This window comes from Pristis pectinata, chromosome 7 (genome assembly GCF_009764475.1).
Source record: "Pristis pectinata isolate sPriPec2 chromosome 7, sPriPec2.1.pri, whole genome shotgun sequence".
NCBI classification, from domain to species: Eukaryota; Metazoa; Chordata; class Chondrichthyes; order Rhinopristiformes; family Pristidae; genus Pristis; species Pristis pectinata.
The window spans coordinates 56,751,039-56,777,470 of NC_067411.1; the positions used below are offsets into that span (position 1 = coordinate 56,751,039).

General features: G+C 41.4%; 1 protein-coding gene across 6 annotated transcripts in view; it reads left to right on the top strand.

Annotated features, from left to right (window-relative positions):
* LOC127572970 (uncharacterized) overlaps positions 1–21,565 on the top strand; it is a 95,487-nt gene extending 73,922 nt beyond the window's left edge. For 5 of the 6 annotated variants that reach the window (XM_052020703.1, XM_052020704.1, XM_052020705.1 and 2 more), the window contains 2 exons: positions 8,292–8,379; positions 18,710–21,551. In XM_052020703.1, the coding sequence (XP_051876663.1) occupies positions 8,292–8,379; positions 18,710–18,901 (280 nt within the window). In that variant the 3' untranslated portion in view covers positions 18,902–21,551. Of the gene's footprint in view, positions 1–8,291; positions 8,380–18,709 lie in introns of all 6 variants that reach the window. The other variant, XM_052020708.1, reaches the window with a different exon arrangement.
* Positions 21,566–26,432: the final 4,867 nt, after the last annotated feature.

Consider the following 26,432-nt stretch of genomic DNA (forward strand, 5'->3'; position numbering starts at 1 on the left):
CTTCTAAAGCAGTTTAATGGTGGTACAGTATTTTGGGAAATCTAGAAATTGTTTGAATTATGGATTTTTAAATGTCGATAGGGGCCTGCACCAGGTCTTGATCCACGAATGTGGTTAAATTTATCTGGCTGCATGGTACTGTCATATGGAGAGCTTATTAAAGTATCAGAAAGTGTGAATCTGATGATTTAGGACAAAGCTAATCCTGATCCATAATTCATCCTGATGAATGAAAGAGGACTTTTCACTAACCTTGAGTTTGTAATCACTTGTGTAACATAGAAAATACTGACAGCCAATTTCCACATAACAAGGTCCTACAAATGGCAGAGAGGTGATGACCAATCAATCCACTTTCTAGATGTTGGTTGAGGGATGAGTAGTGGCCAGGAACAGTGTGGAGAACCACCACTCCTTCCACTTCTAGCATGAGATCACTGATGTCTATTGAATGAGCAGATGGAGTATTGGTCTAAAGTCTCAGCTAAATAATGGTATCTCATAAAGAGGTACTACATTGGAAGGTCAACTTAAATTATGTACTTAACATTCTAATGATATGGGTGTTGAGGTTAAACTGGCATTTCTTGCCCATTCCTGGTTACCTTAAGTAGATGATGGTAAAGCCATACTTCAATTATTGTAAACTCCTTGTAGTGGTTGATACAGTTGAGTGGCTTGGTAGCCCACTTCTGAGTGCAGCTAAGAATCCTCTGCATTAGTGTGAAATAGGAGGCATTACAGGTCAATCAAGTAGGAACAACTTTTTCCCTTGAAGCATACTGGTGAGCCTGTTGAATTTTTATGATAAATCTAAGAGATCAATGAATCATCTATTACTGAGCAAATAATTCAAAGGACTGAATTAATAATTGGAAGAATGCACAAAGAGTTTAAATAATTTTAGAAAAAATCTTTGGTGATAAAATTCTATTTTTGCCCCAGTGGTATATCTCTCCCTCTCTGGACAGCAATGTGTAGTTGTAGGTTAATGTGGTATCTTGGACTGAATTCCATTAGCACAACCCTAACTTTTGCTTGTCAGTGAAGCCCGTACCTGGCACAACCCTGCTGCAATTTTAATTTCCTCCATGACTCTCTCACACCTTCTCGGTGGTGAGTGACTAATGATCGTAATGTATAAACTAATTGCTGTTTATGCTGGCAGTCACTCAGGATTGAAGATGACTTGCTTCCATTCTAGTTTTATGGGCTCTGAGGTGGCTAATGAAGAAACTGCAGACACTTCCACAGAAGGTGGTGTCGAATGGGGCTGACACCTGGGTAGCTATGAGATGGTGCACTCTTCCCCTCACTTGTGTCCATCCGATGCAGGGCCTTGAGTTCTCAATGCCATCCCAAGTGTTCCATTTTGAGTAGTTGTGGGTCAAAAGTTTCCAGGAGTCAGTGGGGAAATTGCAATTCATCGAAGAATCTTTGAGCATATCCTTGAATCTGTTTCATTGTCTGCCCAGTAATCTGCTCCCACAACAGTGCTCAGAATAGATTGTCTGTTTTGGAGTCTAGAGATAGGCGTGTGAATGATGTGGTCTGCCCAACTTAGCCAACAGCCAGTTGAGAGTAACTAGGGCCTCAATCTAGGTGATGTTGGCTTGGGAGAGGACATTGACACTGGTTTGCTTATCCTTACAATGTTGCATTGGTAACTTGGGACTAACCTAAAATGAAATGTTGTGATCCACCATGCACTTTAAACGTATAAATTGTGCCCAATAAGAGACATTTTATTTAGAATCATGCACATATTGCATGGAATTTACACACAAAAATTGACATCTTCCCCTTGGTTAGTGTTTATGTACCACACTAAACCTCTCTTGTTCTCTGCTGCTGCTTCGGCTCCTGCCCTGTATTTCTTGCTTTCACCCACTCCCCCCCCCCCCCCCCCCCCCCCCCAATATTAGTAGATGAGTTTTATGGTTGGTTCAAGTCCCTAACACATTAGAGTGTACAATCTATTTCCAGGTATTTTCAATGCAGGAACTCCTGTTCTGGGCATCATGCTGTAATTTGTGCAGTTTGTACAGTTTCAAATTACTTTTATATGTCAAAACAATATTAGTTTACCAAAATATTCATGTTATTGCTAGCTCTGTCCTGGTTTGTTTGGAAATATTGGTAATCAGAGCACTGTTTGGAAGTGAGGGTTATAAAAGTTTTTTTTGGTTAATGGCAAAGAAGCCATTGCCAAAAATGTGAACAAAATTTTCCCTGGGGTTTGACACATATTCCCTATTAACTGTCATGATGGTGTTTATTGAATCACTTATATTTGCAGCAAATGAGTGGCAATTGGAAGTAGCAATTGCTGAAAATGGCTAAATGACTGATCTTTTACTTGTAAGTGATACAAAACAGTAGCAACCCTATCATTTATCATTCGACTTTCAGAATGGATAGTCTTAAGGCTTAATCGCATTGTACTGGAGTAGGTTGTTGATTAATCATTCACTTCCTCCTTGCAGAACAGTGAGAAATTGCAGATAGCAGGATGCAATTTGAAATGCTTGTTCTGATGAAACTATTCTCTCTAACTCTCCACACTGACCCACTTAACATTTCCAGCATTTTCTCTTTTTATTTCAGATTCCCAGCATCTGCAGGTTTTTTGCTATTGGATGCAATTAGCACGTATTTATTGGTATTGGTGTATTATTGTCACTTGTACCGAGGTACAGTGAAAAAATTGTCTTGCATACTGTTCATACAGATCAATTCATTACACAGTGCAGATACATTGAGTTAGTACAGAGTGCATTGAGGTAGTACAGGTAATAACAGAATACAGAGTAAAGTGTCACAGCTACAGGGAAGTGCATTGCAGGTAGACAATAAGGTGCATGGTCATAACAAGGTAGATTGTGAGGTCAAGAGTCCCTCTCATCGTGTAAGGGAGCCATTCAATAGTCGTATCACAGTGGGATAGAAACTGTCCTTGAGCCTGGTGGAATGTGCCCTCAAGCTCCTGTATCTTCTACCTGATGGGAGAGGAGAGAAGAGAGAATGACCTGGGTGGGTGGGGTCTTTGATTTTATGCTGGCTGCTTCCAAGGCAGCAAGAGGCATAGACAGAGTCCATGGAGGGGAGGCTGGTTTCTGTGACACACTGGGCTATGTCCACAACTCTCTGCAGTTTCTTGCAGTCTTGGGCACAGCAGTTGCCATACCAAGCCGTGATGCATCCAGATAGGATGCTTTCTATGGTGCATCGGTAAAAATTGGTGAGTGTCAAGGGGGACATGCCAAATTTCTTTAGCCTCCTGAGGAAGTAGAGGAACTGGTGAGCTTTCTTGGTTGTGGCATCTATGTGGTTGGACCAGGACAGGCTATTGGTGATGTTCACTCCCAGGAACTTGAAGCTCTCAACCCTCTCGACCTCAGTACCGTTGATGTAGACAGATGCATGTACACTGCCCCCTTTCCTGAAGTCAGTGACCAGCTCTTTTGTTTTGCTGACATAGAGGGAAAGGTTGTTACCATGACACCATATCACTAAGCTCTCTGTCTTCTTCCTGTACTCCATTATTTGAGATACGGCCTACTAGGTGGTATCATCTGCAAACTTGTAGATGGAGTTAGAGCAGAATCTGGACACGCAGTCATGAGTATGTAGGGAGTAGAGTAGAGGGCTGAGGAAGCAGCCTTGTTGGGGCATTGGTGTTGAGAATAATCGTGCTGGAGGTGTTGCTGTCTATCCTTACTGATTGCGGTCTGTTGGTCAGAATGTCAAGGATCCAGTTACAGAGGGAGGTGCTGAGTCCCAGGTCTCGTAGTTTGGTGATGAGTTTGCTTGGAATTATCATATTGAAGGCAGAGCTGTAGTCACTAAACAATAGTCTAACATAGGTGTCTTTCCTGTCCAGATGCTCCAGAGCTGAGTGTAGGGCCAGGGAGATGGCATCCACTGTAGACCTGTTACAGCATTAGGTGAATTGCAGTGGGTCGAGGTTGTCTGGGAGGCTGGAGTTGATGTGTGCCATGACCAGCCTCTCAAAGTACTTCATGATGGTGGATGCCAGAGCCACCGGTCGATAGTCATTAAGGCATGTTACCTTGTTTTTCTTCAGTACCGGGATGATAGTGGTCTTCTTAAAACAGGTGGGAATCTGAGATTGAAGCAGGGAGAGGTTAAGTATGTCCGCAAATACCCCTGCCAGCTGATCAGCACAAGATTTGAGCACACGGCCAAGGACACCATCTGAGTCAGGTGCTTTCCTCGAGTTCACCCTCCGGAAGACTGATCTTACGTCCTCGATGGTGACCATGAGTTCAGTTGCATCGGAGGCTGTCAGGGTGGGTGGTGACAATCCACTTCCCTTCTGTTCAAAACGCACATAGAATGCATTAAGATCACCAGGAAGGGATGTGCTGTTGTTGACTATGCAGCTCGACTTCATTTTGTAGCCCATTATAGCGTGTAAGCCCTGCCATAACTGACGGCTGGTCTGGGACTCTATTTTGAACCGGTATTGTCTCTTGGCATTCCTGATTAGCTTTCTGGAGGTCATATCTCAATTTCTTGTACAGGTCAGGATCACCAGATTTGTGTGCAGCAGTCCTCGACTTCAGTAAGGAGTGGATCTCCCGATTCAATCATGGTTTCCGTTCTGGGAACACCCGTATTCTCCTCTTTGGTACACAGTCCTCAACACACTTGTTGATGAAGTCTGTGATGGTGGTGATATACTCATCTAGGCTGGCAGCTGAGTCTTTGAAAATGGTCCAGTCCATTGACTCAAAGCAGTCGCATAGAAACTCATCTGTTTCCTCAGACCAGCACTGCATGACTCTCTGTACTGGATCCTCCCGTTTCAGTTTCTGTTTGTATGCAGGGAGGAGGAGCACAGCCTGGTGGTCCAATTTACCAAAGTGAGGGCGAGGGGTGGCTCGAAAGGCACCTTTGGTTGTATATCAATGGTCAAGGGTGGTAGGGGCCCTGGTGGGACAGGAGATGTGCTGGTAGTACTTTGGTAACACACTCTTGAGGTTGGCCTGGTTGAATTCCAATTTCAATTTGTGCTGATCAGCTGGCGGGGATATGTGCAGACATATTTAACCTTTCCCTGCTTCAATTCCAATTCCAATTCTAGCCCCTTAATTTCCTCTGCATGTTGTGGCTTTGCTGTTATAAAGCATTCATCTTCCAAACTGATGAAATGGAGTGGGAGAGGAGCAGTGCGTAGAACTCATTGCTATGTAAGAAAGCATGTGATTGTCACCTTCCATCTGCTCCCACAGATGCTGCTTGACCCATTGAGTTCCTCCGGCAGATCGTTTGTTGCTCCAGAATCATGCATCTGCAGTCCCTTGTGTCACCTTCCATCTTGCTGTGTGAGCACTAATCTTCTCTGTGTGGAGATAGAACATAGAACAGTACAGTACAGCACAGTAACGGGCCCTTTGGCCCACAATGTTGTGCCGAACCAATTACATGAGTAATAAAATGCCCAATATCCTACTATTTTCCTCACATTCATGCCTATCTAAGAGCTTCTTGAAAGCCTCTATCGTATTTGCCTCCACTACCACCCCAGGCAGCGCATTCCAGGCACCCACCACTCTCTGAGTAAAAAAAACTTGCCCCGCACACCTCCTTTGAACTTTCCCCCTCTCACCTTAGACACCTGCCTGTCTATTCTATCCATGCCTCTCAAAATCTTACTAACCTCCTCTCAGATCTCCCCTCAGCCTCCGCCACTCCAGAGAAAACAACCCATTTTGTTCAACCTATCCTCATAGCACATGCCCTCTAATCCAGGCAGCATCTTGGTAAACCTCTTCTGCACCCTCTCCAAAGCCTCGACATCCTTCCTATAATGGGGCAACCAGAACTGAATGCAGTACTCCAGATGCGGCCTAACTAAAGTTTTATAAAGCTGCAGCATAGCTTCCTGACTCTTGAACTCAATGCCTCAACTAATGAAGGCAAGCATGCCATATGCCTTTGTTACTACCCTATCAACCTGTGCAGCCACTTTCAGGGAGCTATGAACTTGGACCCCAAGATCCCTCTGCTCATCAACACTGTTAAGAGTCTTGCCATTAGATTTACATTTGATCTCCCAAGGTGCAACGCTTTACATTTGGCCAGATTGAACTCCATCTGCCATTTTGCTGCCCATATCTGCAATTGATCTATATCCCGCTGTATCCTTTGCCAGTCTTCTACGCTATCCTCAGTACCACCAATCTTCATATCATCTGCAATGACATGTTGGACAGAGGTCCTGTCTGTCTTCTCAGATGTAAATGAGCCCATTGCTTTATTTGAAGAGGAGTGACGGATTCTGTCCGATGGCATAACCAATATTCATCCGTAAACCAATATTTGGTTACCTATTTAATTGTTTGTGGGAACTTAGTGAGCACAGATTGATGTTCAGATCCTCCCTAGGTTACGGCAAGGTTCCATTCCTGTGAACTGTTCGTAACCCAAACACTTAGCAAGTCGGAAATGCTGTCGTGAGCCAAGATCCCACGTGACAAGAGATCCCTGCAGCTCCACAGCAACCGGTAGCTCCACCCTGCCGGTCTGCCATTCGTATGTACGGGCTGTACATAAGTGGGACACTCATAAACTGGGGAGGACCTTTAGATTTACATATATTATAATGCTAATTACCCTTTGAAAGTATTTAATTAATTGTGGAAAAAAAATCTGATTGAGTTCATGAAGGATGCAACTAAAACTGATTTAATTATTAAGGAAAGAAAAATCAGAAATTAAATTGTGATGGGCCTGATTAGCTGACTTGCTCCTGCTCTTTGATTCTTTGGCCTTCCTTTCTGCTGCTCCAGAATCTCTTGCCATTTGCTCAACCAATCCCAGAGCCCAAGCTTTCCTGATTCTTCAGCATGAACTCTGTAACCAAACCAGTCACATTCCTTCATTAGCACAATGATCTGCTGTGCACCAAGAGATAAGTGTTCAAAAAAATAGTTACTAAGGTAAAACACTCCAGACATTTAGTGGTGTGATTCAAATGAATTTTCTTAAAGTATAAAAAATGTTTATGTAATTCACCTTTGATTCCCCTCCAACACCAAGAAGTTACTATCTTTTGCAATTTATTACAATTAATAAAAAATAAGTATTTTTGTCAATTTTGTCCTTGTCTGCAAATTAGCCACAATTTTGTTTTTGAAATTGTTCTTACTCCCAATTTTGGTAGGTGGTTAATTAATATTGTTCAACATTTACTTTGTTTAAAAATAAACAATCATAAAATAACGTGGAATATCTTGTACATTTGAGACCAGTGTGAGTTCTCGAGTTCTCCAGAGACTCGAGCACAAACTCTAAGGTGACCATGCAGTGCAGAATAGAGGGGTGCTGCAGTCTGAATTGTTGCCTCTCTAAGGAGATGTTCAAACCACCCACCCACTCAGGTGAGCATGAGAAGGGCCGCTCCATGATTTTGAAAATCTGGCTATTATCCCTCAACCAGCCACTAAAAATTAGACGATTGAGACCTTTATCAGTGATGTTTTTGGGAAGTTGTGTGGAAATTATGTGCATTTCCTTTCTTTACAGCACTGATAAAACATTAAAAGTGTTTGACTTGTGCTTAAGGCTTCTTGAGGTCAAGGGAAGTGCACAGGCAGACTGGAGTTGGTATTGCAATGAAATCAGCCATAGTCTTCTTAAATGAAGCAGGCTTGAATGGCCAAGTGACCTGCTCCTGCTCCTAATTTGTATGTTTGCCGTGTGCTATATTACTACAAGTACTAATAATTAAAATAGTAATAAAGACTAATACGATGGAGTTAAATTTTTCCAGTTCAGCCCTGATGAAGACCTTTGCCAACCACCCACCATCACTGGTGGATGTTAATAATTCAGAGATCTATTATCCAAACTTTTGAGTCCATATTTGTCACTGTCAATAATACTCCCAGATTAACACAAGGGCTTTTTAGCGTATTATTATCATATATGATCTGTTCTGAGAGTTAAGTGATTCGCAATGCTGAAATATTCTTTCCATCTGTGATTTAGTGTATTGTGCAAGGTTTTATCACTTGACATCCTGCATTCATCAGCACCAATCTCATACTTCCAGTATTGGTTGATTATCCATTTTATTTGCACTCCCACCCCCATTTCCATTTTAAATTTCCTGTGATCTTTCCCACGGTTTCTTGGAACAGGAGATTAACTTTTATTCTTGAGTACTCCCAAACTGTACTAATGGTTTGGCAAGCTAAAGTTGAAAGTGAAATTAAGTTTTACTAAAACACAGAGTTAATAATTGTAATCTTATTTTGCAGAAACGCTGGCCAAGAAACACTCTTGTGCTGCTTTGGAAATGGCTCTAGAAACTGCATTGGTATTGGCTTGAACAACTTGATACTAAAGGTATTCAGATTATATAAACTGCAGTAAACTGTGAGGAAAAATGCACTCATGAATCTTCCCACATACCATACTTTTCATTTGTTGTAAGGAGGATGCAAGATGGTCAGCAAACTACAAAATCTCACTATTCTAAGTTCTTCTCAAAGGTTTCTTAAGTACGTCTTGGTTTGGTTAGTCGCGCACTTGCTGTTGAATTAACAGCCATGGGTTCATGTCCCACTATAGGACCACTCGTGATTTAGGTTATGCTCCAATCATTAAAGAATACTTCATTGTTTGCACTACACTCCTTCAGATGAAGTTCCATAAACTGGAATTCTTTTTGTGTCTTCCTATGGTTATTAAAAATTCCAGGAAGAGGAGGAGGGAGTTCTCTTGGTGTCTAGCTAACATTTCACTGTCAACCAATAACCTCCCTGCCCAGCCTTCACTGACAATATAAAAATGCAGGATCTTGCTATATACAAATAGTTATTGTTTAAGTGCATGACAGAAATTGTACATGGAAGTAGTATGTAATGTTTTAGACTGATGTGATGAATACCAGCATTTGACTGCAAAAGGTACTTCTGCTATTTTCGAAGTGTGCAAAACAAAATATTTTAAGAATGGTGAATTGCCTTTTAATCTATGATTAGGCATTCTTTGAAGAATATGTATGAAATTTTGTGCAGACCTCAAAATCAGTCTTTTACTGTTTCCATAATGCAGTTTGTACCACATTACAATCAGTTACTTATACTGGCCAAGGAGTTATAGTGACTATTGATTTGTATTGACATAATTTTCAAAGTTGCCTGATTTACCCCCAGAAGCACTCCATTTATTTTGAGTGGAAACATATGTTTTTACTCACCAGTTCTCTCTTCGTTGTGAAGTACTGAAAGAGCCTTAATGCAATAGACTATGTCTTTCATATGTTCTACAGTTTGAAATGCAAGCTTAGTATCCAAAGATATATCCTCCAGATATTTATTTTATGTTCCCCTATTCCTCACAAACTTAAATGTTCATTAAGCTTTCTCAAGTAGAAGCAAGCCAAGAGGTAACAATGTCTGAGGAAGCTGACCCATTCTTAAACAGTGCTGACATTTTAGGGAAACACTGCAGATGCTGGAATCTAGATGAAACACAATGATGCTGGAGGAACTCAGCAGGCCAGGTAGCATCCATAGAGAAAAGCAGGTAGTCAATGTTTCGGGTCAGGACCCTTCTTCAGGACTGAATATAGGAAAAGGGGAAGCCCAATATATAGGAGGGAAAAGCAGAGCAGTGATAGGTGGACAAAAGGGGGAAGGCGGGGTGGGTACAGGGTGGCGATAGGTAGATGCAGGTAAGAGATAGTGATAGGCAGGTGTGGGGGAGGAGGGGAGAGGAGATCCACCGGGGGATGGGTCAAAGGTAAGAAGAGGAAAAAGAGAGGAAAGAAAGGCTAAGAAAAGAAGCATGGTGGGGGGGGGTTGTGGGGAAGGGGGGTGGGGATTACTTAAAGTGGGAGAATTCAATATTCATGCCTTTTCCCACTTTATTCTCCCACTTTAGGTAATCCCCACCCCCTTCCCCACAAACCGCACCCCACCCCCCCCCCCCCCCAAACCATGCTTCTTCTCTTCCCTTTCCTAGCCTCTTTTTTTTCTGTTTTTTTTTTCTCTTCTTACCTTTGACCCATCGCCCGGTGGGTCTGCTCTCCCCTCCTCCCCCGCACCTGCCTATCACTGTCTCTTACCTGCATCTATCTATCCCCACCTTGTGCCCAGCCCACCTCCCCTCTTTTGTCCGCCTGCTTTTCTCCACGGATGTTGCCTGGCATCCTGAGTTCCTCCAGCATCATCGTGTTTCATTCAGTGCTGACATTTTAATTGTTTATTTTTTGTCTGCCTTTATTGTTCTAGAGACTAGAGTTCAAACCTGACCTTTTGGCGTAGTGTGTGGGGGGTTTGCATGTTCTCCCTCTGACTGCTTGGGTTTTGCTGGGTGCTCTCATTTCCTCACACATCCCAAAGCAGTGTGGGTTGGTAGGTTAATTGACCGCTGTAAATTGCCCCTAGTGTGTAGGTGATCAGTAGAATCTGGGGGAAGGTTGATGGGAATGAGTGGAGAATAAATTGGGATTAGTCTAGGATTGGTGTAAATAAGTGTTTGATGGCTGGCATGGATTCAGTGGGCCGAATGACTCATTTCCATCTTGTATAACTCTAAAGAACAATGCACAGTGGGTAGTGCTGCAGCCTCACAACTCCAGTGGCCTGGATTTGGAGAAGTTTGCATATTCTACCTGTGACCGTGTAGGTTTCCCTCAGATGCTCCTGTTTCCTCCCACATCCCAAATCCATGCTGGTTGGTTAATTGGCTTCTGTAAATTACCCTTGGTTAATGTTAATGGCAGGAGAAAGTGTTGAATCTTCAGATTCTGCACAGCAGCCACACAAGACCAATTGACTGGAATTAAAATGTTTTTTCATGTCATTATGATTGCCATTGTTTATTATTGGAAACTCGCGTCCATACAGATGTGCTCACTGTAAGAGGTAAGCACAATATTTTAACCAGTGAGTCATCCTTAACACTGCTCAAGGTGATTCCTTTTAATACCCTATCCTATCGCCCAAAAGCCGCCTTAACCTCTCACCAATGTCCTCTGTCCACCGGCCTCTCCCTCCTTAGGCAGTTCCTCAGGGTTAAGGATGATTTGCTTCCACTCCATTTCTGTGGTGTCTAAAGATTCCAATGCAGGATCTGCAAACACTGCCGTGAAGTGCACATTGAGGCACAAAGAGAAAATTCTGGAAATGCTTGGCAGGTCATGCTCTATCTGTGGTAAGAGAAACAAAATCAATGTTTCAGGTCAGAGATCCTTTCTCAGAACTGATGAGGTAAGTGGGTGGGAAGTACGTGGAGGTGCATATCTTCTGCTATTTGGATTAGCCTTCCGTTTGCTCCTTATGAAGAGACTTGAAATTCTCAGCGTCATCCTGGATGGCACTTTTCCATTTTAAGCAGTCATGGGCCAGTGAGTCCCACAGATTGTTGAAAATGTTAAATTTTTCCTGCCTTCCTGGTAATCTCTTGCAGTGATGAACTCCGAGTAGAATGCCTGTTGTCTGGTCAGGCATGTAACAATGTGGCCCACCCATTAGAGTTGGCTGAGTGTAATTGGATCTTCCACACTGGGAATGTTGTCTGGGAGAAGGCTCTGATGTTGGTCACCTTATCCTGCCAGTAAACCTGGAGGATTTTGCAGAGACAGTATGTGTGGTGCCTGCTGTAGGTGGTCCATGTGTCTGAAGTGCACAGAAGGGCAGGGATTACTGCTACCAGATAGATTATGATTTTAATCTTCAAACTCTTTTCGTCAGAAGGCCAGAAACTGTTGCATTTTTTGGTGAAGGAGGTGGTGAATTTCATGATAGCCTGCCTTTATAATATCCTCTCTCTGCCAGCCATGATCTCATTGAATGGCAGAACAGACTTGACTGGCTGAATACATAGAAAGTAGGAGTCGGCCAATCAATAAGAACTCTGTTCCTCCTTTCTCCCCATATCCCTTGAACTCTTTACATGTACTGTAACTCCATCGTGAATACATTTAATGATATGATCTCAGCATTTATCCACATAATGCTACACCTGCCATGCATATGCCCACTCACTCAACCTGTCCGGAGGCCGTCAGAATGAAGATGTTATTTTTTATCTAAGTTGTTAATATATATTGTGAACAACTGCGGTCCAAGCACTGAAACCTGCAGTCCCTCACTAGTCACTCCCTGCCTTCCTTTAGACCAGTTTATTTTTGATTTGTTTCTTGTCTGCCAACTAGTTCTCTATCCTTGTCAGTATATTTCCCCCAATTTCATGTACTTTAATATTGCACACTAATCTTTTATGTGGGACCTTGCTGAAAGTCCAAATATATCACATCCACTGGTTCTCCCCCATTCTCTCTACTGGTTACATGTTCCAAAAATTCCAATTATTTGTTGAGCATGATTTCTCTTTCATAAATCCATACAGACTTTGACTGTTCCCATCACTGTTTTCCAGTTACTTTACTATTATATCTTTGATAATAAACAGAAGCATTTTCCCACTATGGACGTCAGACTGATCAGCCTTAAGTTCCCTGTTTTCTCTCCTTCATTTTTTAAATATGGGGTTACATTTTCTACCCTACAATCCAGAAACCAAAGGATGCTGGATGACCATTGATGCATCCACTATTTCTAGAGCTACTTTCTTAAAGTATTCTAGGATGCAGACTACCAGCTCCTGTGGATTTATCAAGCTACCCTAACACCTAGTACTGATTTCCTTCAGTTCCTCCCTCTCACTGGGCCCTGGGTTCCCCAACATCTCTGGGAGGTTATTTATTCTCTTTTCTGAAGACAGACCCAGAAGTATTTGTTCAATTGGTCTGCCATTTCTCTCCCTAATTTCCCTGTCTTAATTAACCCTGATAACAGTTCCTGATCCTCAGGGTTTGCTGCTTTCTCAGGACAATTAAATGTCTCCTCCTTGAGTCTAATACTATCCCTAATTTCTGTTGTTAACCATAGTTGAGCCACCCTTCCCGTTTTATTTTTGTGCCAGGCAGGAATGAAGAATTGTTGCCTTTCATTAAGGTGCTGCTTAAATGTTTGCCATTGCCAATCTACCTTCAACCCCATGTAATATTCCCCAGTCTCTGTATTAGTCAGCTCTTGCTGCATACCATTGTAGGTTCCTTTCTTTAGTTTCTAGTTCCTAGTCTCAGAATTATCCATGTCACTTTGCATCTTAATGGAGAGCTCTACCAGATTATGGTTGCTCCCCCCCAAGGGGCCTCGCATGACAAGATTGCAAACTAATCCTTTTTTATTCCACAATACAGTCTCGGCTGGCCTTCTCTCCAGTTGGTTCCTTGATAGATTCATCCAGAATATCATGTACACTGCAGGCATTCTTCCTCCACAGTTTGATTACTAATTTTATTAGCCCATTCTATGCACAAATTAAAGTCGGCTATGATTACGTTTGTAGCCTACTTTTAGTTCCTGATGTGTGATTCGCATTCCTGATCACTTTAACAGGCTCTTTTGTTTAATGCAAAAAACAAACTGCTGGAGGAACTCAATGTGTCAGGCAGCATCTGTGGAGGAACATGGATAGCTGACATTTCAAGTCAAGACCCTTCATCAGGACTGAAAGATAGAGGGGAAATAGCCAGTATAAACAGGTGAGGGGAAGGGGTGGAGCAAGAGCTGACAGGCGATAGGTGGATCCAGGTGAGGAGGGGTGATAGGCAGATGGAGGAGGGAAGAGTGGAAATAGCGACAGAGGCTGGGAGGCGATAGGTGGAGGCAACAAAGGACTGCAGATGATGGAGTCTAACAGGAAAGGAGGGTGGAGCATGGCGCTAAAGAAGGGATGTGAGGTGGGCAGATGGGAACAGAGGGAGAGGACCCAGTGGGAGGAATGTGTAGGCAGATGGAGGAGGGGAAAGAAACAGGGGGATGGGTGGGGGTGATGGGATGAGTGTGGGAGGAACTGGGTAGATCAGGAGGAGAGAGGGGGAAAGAAGGGATAGAGGGAAGAGCAGGTTACCTAAAATTGGAGAATTCAACGTTCATGCCATTGGGTTGCAGTGTCTTAGTTAGGCCCGCATCTGAAGGAAGTGATGTCTGCTTTCATTTTAACATCAAAGCAGTGACTATTTCACTTAATGATTTACACAAGGGCAGTTGGGTGAACTTTTTCTTACACGATCTCTAGTCTGCTTATTATTTGTGGATGTCATACAGAGAGCTATAGAAGTATTGGGATATATAATTTTCCATGCAAGATTTTGTCATGTTATATGAGTGATGACCATTGAATACAAGCCTTAACATAATGCGTGGCCCCTATCTGAATTGATACCATCCTCCAGAGACACCCTAAAGTCCTCTATCATTCTGTAATATCCCAATTTAAATGCAGTATCTTCCTGCTATCACTAAAGATGTTGATGATATGCTCAGAGGGCTTTATTATTGCTTGGCAGGTATTCACATGATTCAGAAACTCTTAAAACTTGGGAATTGATAATTTCCATGTAATTCTACAGGAAATTTAAACAAATCATTGATCCCATCGTGTCTATGTTGATACTTATACACAGCACACAAAATTTCCATTGCCAGTTGTCAACTTTCCCCAAGTTCCATTTCCTCCTTCAACCATCTGACTGACCTGTTCTTAAACTCTCGGTTTGCCCTCCAAAACTTGCAAGCCTCTCTGCGACCCTCAATCCTCATTAAATTGTTATTTAATCTTGCTCATTCTCAGACTCTACAAACGTAGAGTAAGTTTTGGTCTTCACTGCCAACACAGATTTGACACTAAAAATCTCCTACTCATTGCAGAACCTACCTGCGTTTTATTTAAATTGAAAACTTACTCAATTTTGTATCTAATTACCCTGTCCAATCAACTAGAGTTGTAACTCTTCGCTGTTTAAGTATCTATATCCTCAGATCTTCGTATATCTGTTGCATTTAATTTGTTACCTGCAAAGGATTATAGTCTCATTCATTTCACTAAAGTGAACCACTTTTAACATCTAGTTTAATTTGGATGTACCAAAATAGACAGCAGAACATTAGGTCCAGTAGTCGTGTTATCCTTTAGATAGAAATCTCTGCTATTACCAGACTTCAGGAAGAGGGGGGAAATACACACTGGCCAATTTGGAAAGAGCTTGTGGATTATTTTTCCCAATTTCTCAGGGGCACAGAATATAGGCCCAAACTGTCTAGCCTCTCTTTATAACATATAAAGATGGTAGTGAAAGCCCATTAATACTTGGCTGCATTTTAAATAAGACTGGTTAATGTGGACTGGGACCTGAACAAACAGCTGTCTTTAAATTGACTTGTGCAGTTTCTGGACTCTAGTGCAAAGGAATAAGGAGAGCAAATACTGAATTAATTGCCCTAGGGACTGGTGCTGGGATGGCTTTCCTATTCAACATTTAAGATTTGGAAGTCAAAGTGTTAACTACCCAAAGATCTAGCAGCCACCAATGATACTAGAAGAACTGGAGCAGAGTGGAATGTAGATGTTGAAAAGGAGAAAGTAGCCAAAAACTTTCAAAAAGCATTTGCCAAATATGTTAATAGACAGTTGTGTGACAGATGAAATTCAACATGGAAGGGCAGAGTGATAGAAAGAAAAGCAGATGTTCTAAGTAAACTATGGATGGTATAAATATAGTTAGAGCTTAGAAGATATCTGAAGTGAAGTAGAATAGCTACAGCATAGACTAAGACAAGATGTTAATTATACTCTGTGGCCAGTAACTATAAATTAGTATTTGAAATGCGGCATAGTCAAAGCACCACAATCTAACTGGCATCAGCAAGGATACTTCAAGCTTTCACAGGATATATGAGTGAATAAGTTGAGACAACTGAAAGGAATATTACAATAAAATGTTTAAAATAAACTTCATCTGAATCTTATGGGAGGGGCGATGGCAAAGAGGCAGCAAGGAGTGGAGAATGTAAATGATTGGTTGGATGAACTTAGTTGAAATGAATGACTCCTTCATTTTGGTTTCCCTTATTTGCAGTGCTCTGAGTGTACCTTAAGTTACTTGTCACTGCCCATTTTTAATTAAAGGGTAAACAATTTTAGATTCAATGATTCCTCCACACAGCATGTTACTTTAAATTTCATTGTTCTGCCTACTTATTATGCTATTTTGCAAATCTTCTCTGCCTGAAAGTTTATACTTGAGTTTAAAAGAGCAATTCCTTAAATAAAACGCAACCAGTATACATTTTGTCATTGCGAGGATACTGTGGAGTTATTTTTAGTAGGTTAGCACTTTTCTAAATCAATATCCCTGGGTCATGGCCAGAGGATTAATCAGCTGTATTGCATCTGGGAAATGGAATTGTACTGTCAGTTGTGGCTCAAGTCCCAGAAGTGGAGCCTGATGCCATGCCTTTATCTCCCAACTAAGATAAAGGCATGGCATCAGGCTCCACTTCTGGGACGTAACCAAATAATTGAGACTAACATCTCTGCAGTGTTGAGATGGCAATGTATTAGGGATGTTTCTTTTTGAATGAGATATTAAATCAAGCCCTTAAAATAGTGATTGATCAGCACCAATTACTGAGGTAATTTGGTCAGAAATTTCACAAAATTAAAAATCAATAAATCAATGTGGCACATTGGCTATCCCATTTGAGAATACCACATGTACATACAAACTGCAGCAGATTTATTAAAACGGCAATGTGCCAACCACACTGACATACCAGAGTTAGTCCTCATGGGTTCATGAATATTAATTTGGTTGTGTTCATGAACTTCACTTCAAAAACAGAAGCAGTGACTCAAAGTTTGTGCCATCTGCTCAAAATAGAATTTTACCCAGATTTCTCTCCTGAAGTGATAAAAGTTTCTCTGCTCACTGGCTCCAAATACTGAATGAATGGTATATAACTAACTTTAAACAGTAATCCCAAATTACAGGAAGAATGGAAGGTCAAGTATAATGTCTTTCATGACTTTAGATTTTCCTAAGTATTTCTCTCTGAGTAGCATCATAAACATAGTGCCATTGTGGTAATGCAGGAAATGCGGCAGCCAGTTTGCACAGAGCTTTGTCCCAAAAGGACCAGTATTCCCCTGGATGTTTTTTTTAACCTAACTTAATGCTTTCTCTTCTTTCTCTTGTAAATTTTTTTGCTTGCCTTTTCTCATGACTCCAGTCTGCAAAAGTGCATTATTTTAGTTTGTTCTCTCAAGGAAGTGAAAGGAAATTTTGACAAACTAACTAAACTTTTGTGCACTGAGATTTGCTACATCGTGCATGATTTGTGTTAGATGGAATACCATAAGAGTACCTACACAGGCCAATGCGTACCACACTCTCCCGATCAGTCCCAAAGGCAGGAAGCTCTTTGTTGTCAAATAATATTGTTATGGCTGTACGGAATTGAGATAAATGCACAGACATTGGGGACAAGAGTTGATAATCCTTGTAACTTGTTGTTGCAGATTTTAACAGAGTCCTTGTTACTTATAATGTACTTATTTCTTCCCCAGCCTTTGAATCCATCTTTAATGCCTCAAGAACTTCCAATACAAGGAGGAACTCCATTAAAAAAAATTGTAGTGATCTTGGAATGGGGCTGGAGCAATTTCACATTTTCCTAATGCATGTCCACCAACAGATTATTACCCTACCTATATCTAGGGAAATACTGCCCATTTTCTGGAGTAGTGGGCGAGGAGCTCAAATAAGTGTTCATAATAATAGAGTAGAATGAAAGGTGACTTTTCAGTTTTCAGGTTCTTGCTCTATTTTCTGCCATAATCTCCACAGCAGTTTGGAGTGAGCAATAAAAAGTAGCCATTGTCTTGGCTAGACTCCAGCAAAGATTTCAGTGCAGGGAGATAAAAAAAAATTGAGACCATATTGGAAGTATGTTTTTTAATATTCATTGTCAGAACATGGTCATTATTGGCATTTATTTTTCAGTCCTCCTGAATACAATTGAATAGGCACAGTTAAGGGCTGTTGTCTATGGGAATTCATATATGGACAATAGATTTCTTTCCCTAATGGATATTTATGAACCATATGGGTGATTTTTATGGTTAAACAGTTGTAGGCTGTAGTCAAAGTTCAAAAACTACAACCATTTTAAGATAATTTAGCATCTGCTTTTTTTCAAGAAGTGACATCTAGTGTGTGACAGCTGCAGGTGCTATGACATTAATATATCAACATCAATCTCCTCTGACATCAACATGGAGTCAAAATTGTTTAATTGGACAATGAATGAAGGGGGACTTTTGACACTTGAGTATAGGGCATGGTGGTGATGAGAGGGAGGGAGGGTAGGTGGAGTAGATTGGGGAAGGCAGAGTGGAAATAGAAACCAGCGATGAGGGAAATAGGATGTTAGTAGGACACAGTAAAGGGTAGAAGGTACTAGAAAAGGTGGAATGGAATGAGGGGGCAATCAAACCTGGAAGCTGAGGGGACGGGGAAATGGGAGTGGGTAGGGGTAAGGTGGGCTTAGAAGAGGGAGATTGGGAAAGGGGATGGAGGGGAGGATGAAAGAGAAGCTGGAGATTTTATCTTGCACACGTACATCAGCATTGAATATAAATTACAATAGCACGGTCCTGTCGTAAGCCCAGCTATTGAGTGAATTTACCTTCACGTGGAATGGGGAGCAGGCTGAGTCTCTAGGATTGCTTAAATCCAGGCCTGCACATTTTGTTTTAAGTTGTAATTTTTTTTCCTGTTCTGAATTTCTGAAGTTCTCTTTGTTTCTTTTTGAAGACAGCTGTTGGATACTTAGTAAATAATTACAGCTGGGAAATGGATCCTCCCACTCAGTCACTGCATTACAAATGGCTCCCTGTCACCCGGCCCTGTGAAGACCTCAAAATAAAATTCACATCGTGTTCCTACAAAAATCAGTGCTCTCCCTCAACTCCTGATTGTCCAGTACATCATCAAAGATCTGTGTGATCATCGCACTCCAACAGTGCACCATCGGCAAGAGATGAAATTGAGTTGTAATTTGGGAAGATTTTTATCGTTGTGTTCATACTGTCTAAATCTATGTAAAACTTTTGTTCAAAACTGTTGAAGGATAGAGTAAGGGATTTAACTACTGTCTTATAGATATTTTTAACAATAAATGTATTAAAACAGTTTTGTTACACTTAATTTCAGAGTAAATTGTGAATGGTGCTGAGCTTTTTTTTGAACTTTGTGTTGTCAAGGAGTCTTCCCAGACAGCATTACTTTTTGCAAAACTGAACATGCAACTGTGCACATTTTTCCACCTATCAGATAAAACTTCAAAATAATTCCTTCATGGAATGCAAAGAACTTTAGATTAGATAGATTATATAGCACTTTTTAAGGATCTGCATGCACAGTGACTGTTGAATTCAATAAATCTTCCACTTTATTTCCATTATTAGAATTTAAGTCTTGCACTGCATTCTAGGAGTGCATGCATTGTGCGATGTGTTTCTACTATTGGAATCTGATCTCTGACTCCTGCTCACTTTGAACACAACCTTCTATTGAGTGCTTATGCTTGAATATTTACCCCTTTCTCACTTAGTGCCAGCAGTCTGGTCACTACCAACCACAGCATAAAAGTGGAGAAGGTCAGTTACAGAGGTAAAGTAAAAGAATATTCAGCTGATCTAATCCTGAGTCACCTCTCTTTCATTCCACGTTGATGTTTCCAAGATTTGTGCATTCAACTTACCTGAAAATTGATGTACGTTTTTAGTAACTCTTCTGCAATAGTTACCCTGAATTCAAGTTTTAAGATTTTGAACTCTTCAAAACATCTGGAAATGTGGTTTCTTTGGAAACCACACAGTGGATTCACTAGTAGGGAAAAGAAGTAGGGAGAAAAGCAAAGGAATGGGACCATTTAGATAGCTCTTCCAAAAAGACTGCACAGATTCAAGGGGTGAATGTTTCATGCTGTATCATTCCACAGTTCCATAAAGTCCTTTAACAAAGGAAATCTGCTTTGGTTATCTAATCAGGTGTATATGTGACTCTTGTTCCATGCTAACGTTGCAAGCTGTCAGTTGTCATTAGTTCTCAGAGTTGATTTAGAATGCTGCTGCCAGCAGGTCAAGTTGAAGGAGCTCTTTGGGCAGGCAGGGATGATCTCTAAACCCTGTTGAAATGCTATCAAATCTGTATATACTGAATTGAACCTCGTGTATGCATTGGACATAACTCAATGGTAGTTACGTATGCCTCGAGTAAGAAGAATATCTCCAAGCACCAGTCTAAGGATTAGTGCTCATAGTCATAATCAGCATCAGCACCTCAGAGCAGTACCAAGGATGTCAAAGTACCACCTTTCATAGCCCTTGTCTATCCTCGCAGTTTGACGCAATGCCATTTCTTCTAGATAAGACTGTTCAAGTGTCTTTGCCAATATTTGCTCCTCGACCATAGGCAGCATCCTATTCTGTCATTTATCTCATTCTTTTTGTAGAAACCTAATGCGTATAGAAATGACTACTTCAGAAGTACATGTTGGTTGTCATACTTTGAGACATCCTGAGGACAAAAGCAGCATTGTAATCAGTAATTGTATCATAACTTCCAAGAGCCCTTCCAAATCATACACTGTGCAGGTTCAGACATGTTCACATTCCCTTAATCAGTGCTGGGTCAATATCCTAGAATTCCCTATCACTCCCCATTGTAGAAATGCCTTCACCATTTCAGGACAGCTAGGAATAGGAAATAGGTTAATCTGCAGCTATGTCACTTCACCCAGACATTTTAACTCCAGCTCAGAGGGAGGCCATGTAACAACTTGTGCCTGTGTAGACTCTTTGAAAGAGCTATCAGTGTAGCTGTCCATCTGAGCTCTTTCCTCATATCCCAGCAGATATTCCAAGTGTTAATCTAATTTCCCAATGAATCTGCTTCCATCCATTCCAGATAATAGTTCGCTATGTAACAAAATTCCCTTTTTTTTTGTAATAAATGCTGATGAACTTAAACCTGTTTCTCCATCAGAAGCCCTCAGTTTTGAAAATCCCTCATAAAACTTCCACTGTTTCGGTAGCGCTGATAGTTCTGAGCTAGATCCTCTCATTAGTGATAATGCTACCAAACAAAAAGGAATTCCTGTTCACTTCTGTCAGGCTTTAAACATAATGTATTCGTTTTGTGGTTTGCATCCTATCTAACGGGTTGGGGTTAGCCCAACTCTCACTACCAACTGTGAGTACTCTCAACCAGATAATTTATTATTACTAGTCATATTATTAGTCCTGGTTAGTTTTCCTGATGCCATCAAACCTTTTTAAACTTGCTGCCCTGCTTGATCCAGATAAATATTGCTGCCATAATTGATTTAGATTAACCTTTCTGTCACTATTGAGTAGAGAATTATTTTTATTAAAACCAAACTAATCAAGTAATACTTTAAGGTATATAAATCCTCACATAGCTAGAGTAAGATAAATTTATAAAAAGATGACTTTATAGCAAACACTTAAGAATTTTACAAGTCTTAGCATGCCACTGAATCTTATAACTTGAAATGTGATGTGATATGACCTTGAATTTATGTGTAACTTAATAATAATCATTATATGCTTAATTCTAGTGAAATGCAATAAATCATTGAACTCCATTTATCTTGCTGTTGTGAGACAGATTTGAAAGGTCTCAAAAGTAAAGGACTCCAAACACATTCTGGCAAGGAAGGATTTTATTTATAAAGACAAACACAGGAAAAGATAATGGGAGCAATACACATGCGAATGTGGGGGGGGGGATCGCAACAAGGGTGAGATGCGCATGCACACACACACAACAAACTGGGTACAAACGAATCAAGGAAGAAACAATACGCTGCCTGCCACCCCTTGATCTCAGTACAAGCACGGCTCCATGGTCCCAGGGATCCTTAACTAATTACTCTTAAGCTGTGCACAGCTTACCTCAGCTTCCAAGCATATGCCACTCTTTATATTGCCAGAGGGCTGGGTGGTCCAGCCCAGGTAGTTCAAACAAGCCAATGGCTCAGGGCCAGGTACAAAGGTGTTTACAGATGCCAATGGTCAAGTGTGCCCTGAGGGGCAGGGGTGGAGCCAAAACTTGATTGACAGTGGTATGTTATCTGACCAGCTGGGGTCAGTGTTGTCACGTGACAGCCATGACCCTCCACGATACACTTGCTAAATGACTCATTTCTAAAGAAGATCATCCATTCTGTGGTCATTTGATATGAAAGACCAGGGGAAGTTGACGAAGTAGCAGAAGAGCTACTTCAACGGAGATATGACTGATGAGTTCGTATGAGTTCAACTGATGAGTTCGTATGAGTTCAACTGATGACTGATGCCGATGAGATTCTAATAACGGCTCCTCTCCCGACCTCAACATTTACACAAAGCCTTTACATAAGTGCCTTTGTAATATCCTCTGAAACTTAATGTAGTGCTTCACACCCCGGAAACAATTATATCAATGATGCACGTACTTATCAATACAACAGTGCTGACATAGAAGCAGCTGTAAAACCACACTGAAAAACAAAGTGACACCTATGATAAAGGTGATTAATTTCCAAAATCATATTGGATTCAGATTCATTTCTCACCCATGCTAGCTCCTGTGATTATTCTCAAATAGTTAATTTATTGCTACTAGTTATGATATAATCCCAGGTCAATGTCCTACTACTATAAACCCATATTAAGCTTCCTGTCAATTGACCCCGGTTAACCTGTCAACACATTTTTCCTTGCAAGATTTCCTATCTCTGGGCTTGGGCTTATGAATTTCACTGATCTACAAGAGAGCAGATGGCAGGAGAAGAGCAGCCACTTGAAAGACTCTTACTAATTTGCTCCACCAAAACACCCAAAGGAAACAAGCTTGCAAGACAGTCATTTGAGCTCCTATCAAAGCTGCAAAGTCTGATGATGCCAGCAACCCTTGTGACTGCTTGGTTGTAGCCTCCCAGGGGAGACTATGTTCTTCAATGTTATTCCCATGGACAATGCCGCTATCCAGGCTGTGAGCAGACACTTCCCTATTTTCCTTACCATGCCTTGGCAGGATTTCAGTGCCAGATGCAACTACATGTGTGAAGCCAGGAGTTTTCTTTCCCTGTCCAATCCCTGAAGGACCTTAACCCTGGCTTGTTGAGCCCAGCTGGGAGAGAGCCTCACTGTCTCCTGGGATATGCCTGCCATTTTACCTGTTGCTGCTCATTTGTGTTGGGTACCTCATCATCTACCACTGGTGGAGTGAAGGTATCTGTGCTGGTACCTAGATGTGATGGATCTTCAGGAGGATTTTCCTTTTCCAAATATTATTCCTCTACAAGCTCCTGTTGCTGAGTTGGACCCAGAGGAAAGAAGATACAAGTCAGGAATGCACTGGGAAAAGTCTTGAGGAAGTAACTTGCAGTTTACTAAGAGTTACAAACGGACAGTGTGATGAGATAAGCTACCAGTCTCACCTTGCTTGGTGGTACTGGTTTTTCCTGTACCATTAATCTCCTGAGTTTCATGCTCCTCACTAAGAACAAGCATGTAGGATACTTCTCCAGTCTTGGAGCTCACTGTGACACTGGGCAGGTTCTGCACTACAGACAAAAGCGCTGAATGTGACTGTTGAAATATGTGTGCACTGTTGCGAGGTGCAGTAGAAGCAAGTTGGAATGAGAAGGTTAAGCCAAATATGTGTGCTGGGGAAAGAGTGGCAAGAGATCAGATTCAAGAGAACAATGGTGTTTGCATGTGCAGAAGAGAGTGTGTGATAATAGGTTGAAGGTGGGATAGAGAGCAGAGAATTGTTGAGAAGATGAAAGCCATTGGAGAAATGAGAGGTCCATTTGTCCTTGCAGCTCTTGTGTGTCATTGAAACTCTTCCAACACTGATGCCTTGTCCTGGAGAGTGATTTTGTGGCTCTGGCACTGGCAGCCACACCAGTCCAACCCTGCTGGGCAGTGACCATTGCTGTTCCTATCAGTGTTGCGAACAGTGCCTGCCTACTTACCTGACCTGCCTCACCAGGATCATGATGGGGGCTTTAGAATCTTATAGATTGCTCTATAACCCATTCTCCTAGTTCCACATTTAACTTAGGAAAGGGAGCAAAAGGAGGCCAGTTTGACCCTTGAGGCCACACATGCAGTAAGATCCTGGCTGATGTCTTGCATTGACTCCACCTTCTTACACTATTCTTGCATCCCTACAGTGCCTCAACACCGTAAAGCACCATTTCCCTTTAGAAAACCATACTGCCTGTTGCCAATTATATCACTGGGTTGGATCTGACTGACAGTTAGCCAGTGGTTATCTGTAATATGTGTGTCAATGTGTGTAATATGCATTTGTGATAATCCCACCCCAACCTCCATCCCCACTGACGTACCCCATGTGCTGCAGCACAGAATTACTGAATATGCTGGAGGTCAGGTGCAGGTGTTTTTAATTCATTCACAGGAGATTAATATGTTACAAAAGTAATTTTAATTTTGTTTTTAATTACCTAAATTAATTTCAACTGTTTTTCAATGTTCATTATTACCAGGGACATTTAAATTGGCGAAACAGGCCTTTGACAGCAGCAGCTCAGGATGAAACTTCTAGAGACTGGGTCTTCTCTCACAACCTCCTCTGCTCATGGTGTGGCCATGCCTGCAGCATGAATACACTTAACTCGAGATAAAGCATCAAGGAGATCAAGCAATTGCACTGTTAAAAAAACATTGTGGCCTTCACAAATAATATTGACCGAATTTTCTGTTCTGGCATGCCATGAGGAACTGTGGGGCTTCTTTAAAGCAAATTTTAAAAAACTGACTATAAACTAAACCTGTGAAAGATCTGATTCATACAGAGACACATGCATGACCAATCCAAAGACAATTTACTTACCTGCTTTCTCCATGGAGCTCCTGTGTGTTGCAGTCCACAAAATCTTCAGATTAGTAGACAAGTGTCCACTAGATTAAGAACTTTTCAAGGTGCTGATAATCTCTGAGTTCTTCCCCATCCAAACAATTTTTCTGTGGACATTGATGACAAGGAATAAATCAGCAAGCTTATAAGCCTTTTTTGTAAATTTTTTTGTAAGCTAATAGTCCATGGCCAATAGGAGGGATAATCCTATACAATGGGAGGCACCCATACCCACCAATGTGAGTATTGCTGCCTAGAATTTAGTCAAAGTTCTGCCCTCCATTCTCAAGTACCTTCTGGACCCTTGATGTCTCACTCAAATTTGGAATGCTGACACCAACTGGCTCATTCAGTGTCATTTTGAGAAAGAAGACACGTGTCTTCACAGCTGCTCAAGCTAAATTGTTTTTGTGTCAATGGGTGCTTTCGCAATACATTTTGTTTTCTAGTCAACAATGACTTCCATGAGAAGAACATAAAGGGAAATGGGATGCAGGGTTTGGTAAAGAAAGAAAGCAAAACATAGTGGATGCACAACAAACTGCAGGTGCTGGAATATGAAGCAAACATAAACTGCTGGAGGAACGCAACAGGTCAAGCAGCATCTGTGGAGGTGAAGGAATAGTCAATGTATTAGGTCGTGACCCTGCATCAAGACATAATGCCGTTCATGACCTGTTATAATGTAGAAAACTAAAGAGTAAACTTGCACACACCAATGTGATAACGATCAGATTATCCGCTTAAATCATTTTATTTAAATGTTGACCAAAACACAAGGAATAACCCTGCTGCTCTTCCTCAAAACTACCATACAATCTTTAACATTTTTCTGAGAGATCAGCAGATCCTCAGTTCAACAGCTCATCCAAACAACACCTCCGATAATGCAGCAGTGCCTCAGCACTGTACTGCAGAATGACCCTATACTTTGGTACACAATTCTCTTGAGTGCAATTTAATGGCACATTTCTTAACTCAAAAGCAAGCATTTTCCCAGCTGAGCAACAACTGACATTATTTAGATACTGTCAATGATAAACTGAGGAATAAGACTAGAGGAAATATATCAACATTCAAATCCAGCTCCTTTTCTTAAAATCATTCATCCCACTGTAGCCTTAATTAGAAAGGACCTGTAGCACAGGAAAGAGCAATGACGCAACACAAGATCTTTTAATGCAAACATGGTATGGAATTCGTCAGCTAGAAATAAAATGACCATTCCATCTTGGTGACACAATAACTCTCAGCATTGCATCATTACGTCACGAGAATTGCAGAAGGCAAACTGGAGGCTGATAGACTTGGGTTATCATCCCTCACTCCTAACCTTTTTCTTTCTCCTGATGGAGGTGACTGCCCTCTCATTAGGGAATCCCTTTGGTTTTCAATCCATTGATATTCACTGTCCACAATGTGCTTCTCGTCAGGTCTGCACCAGAGCCAAACTGGCTCTCTGAATTGACCTGGAGTCACAGACCCATATTTGCACACAAACAGACTCTTTGGCCCACCGCATCCATGCCGACCTTTTTGACCATCTACGCTAATCCCATTTGCCTGCACTATGTCTGTA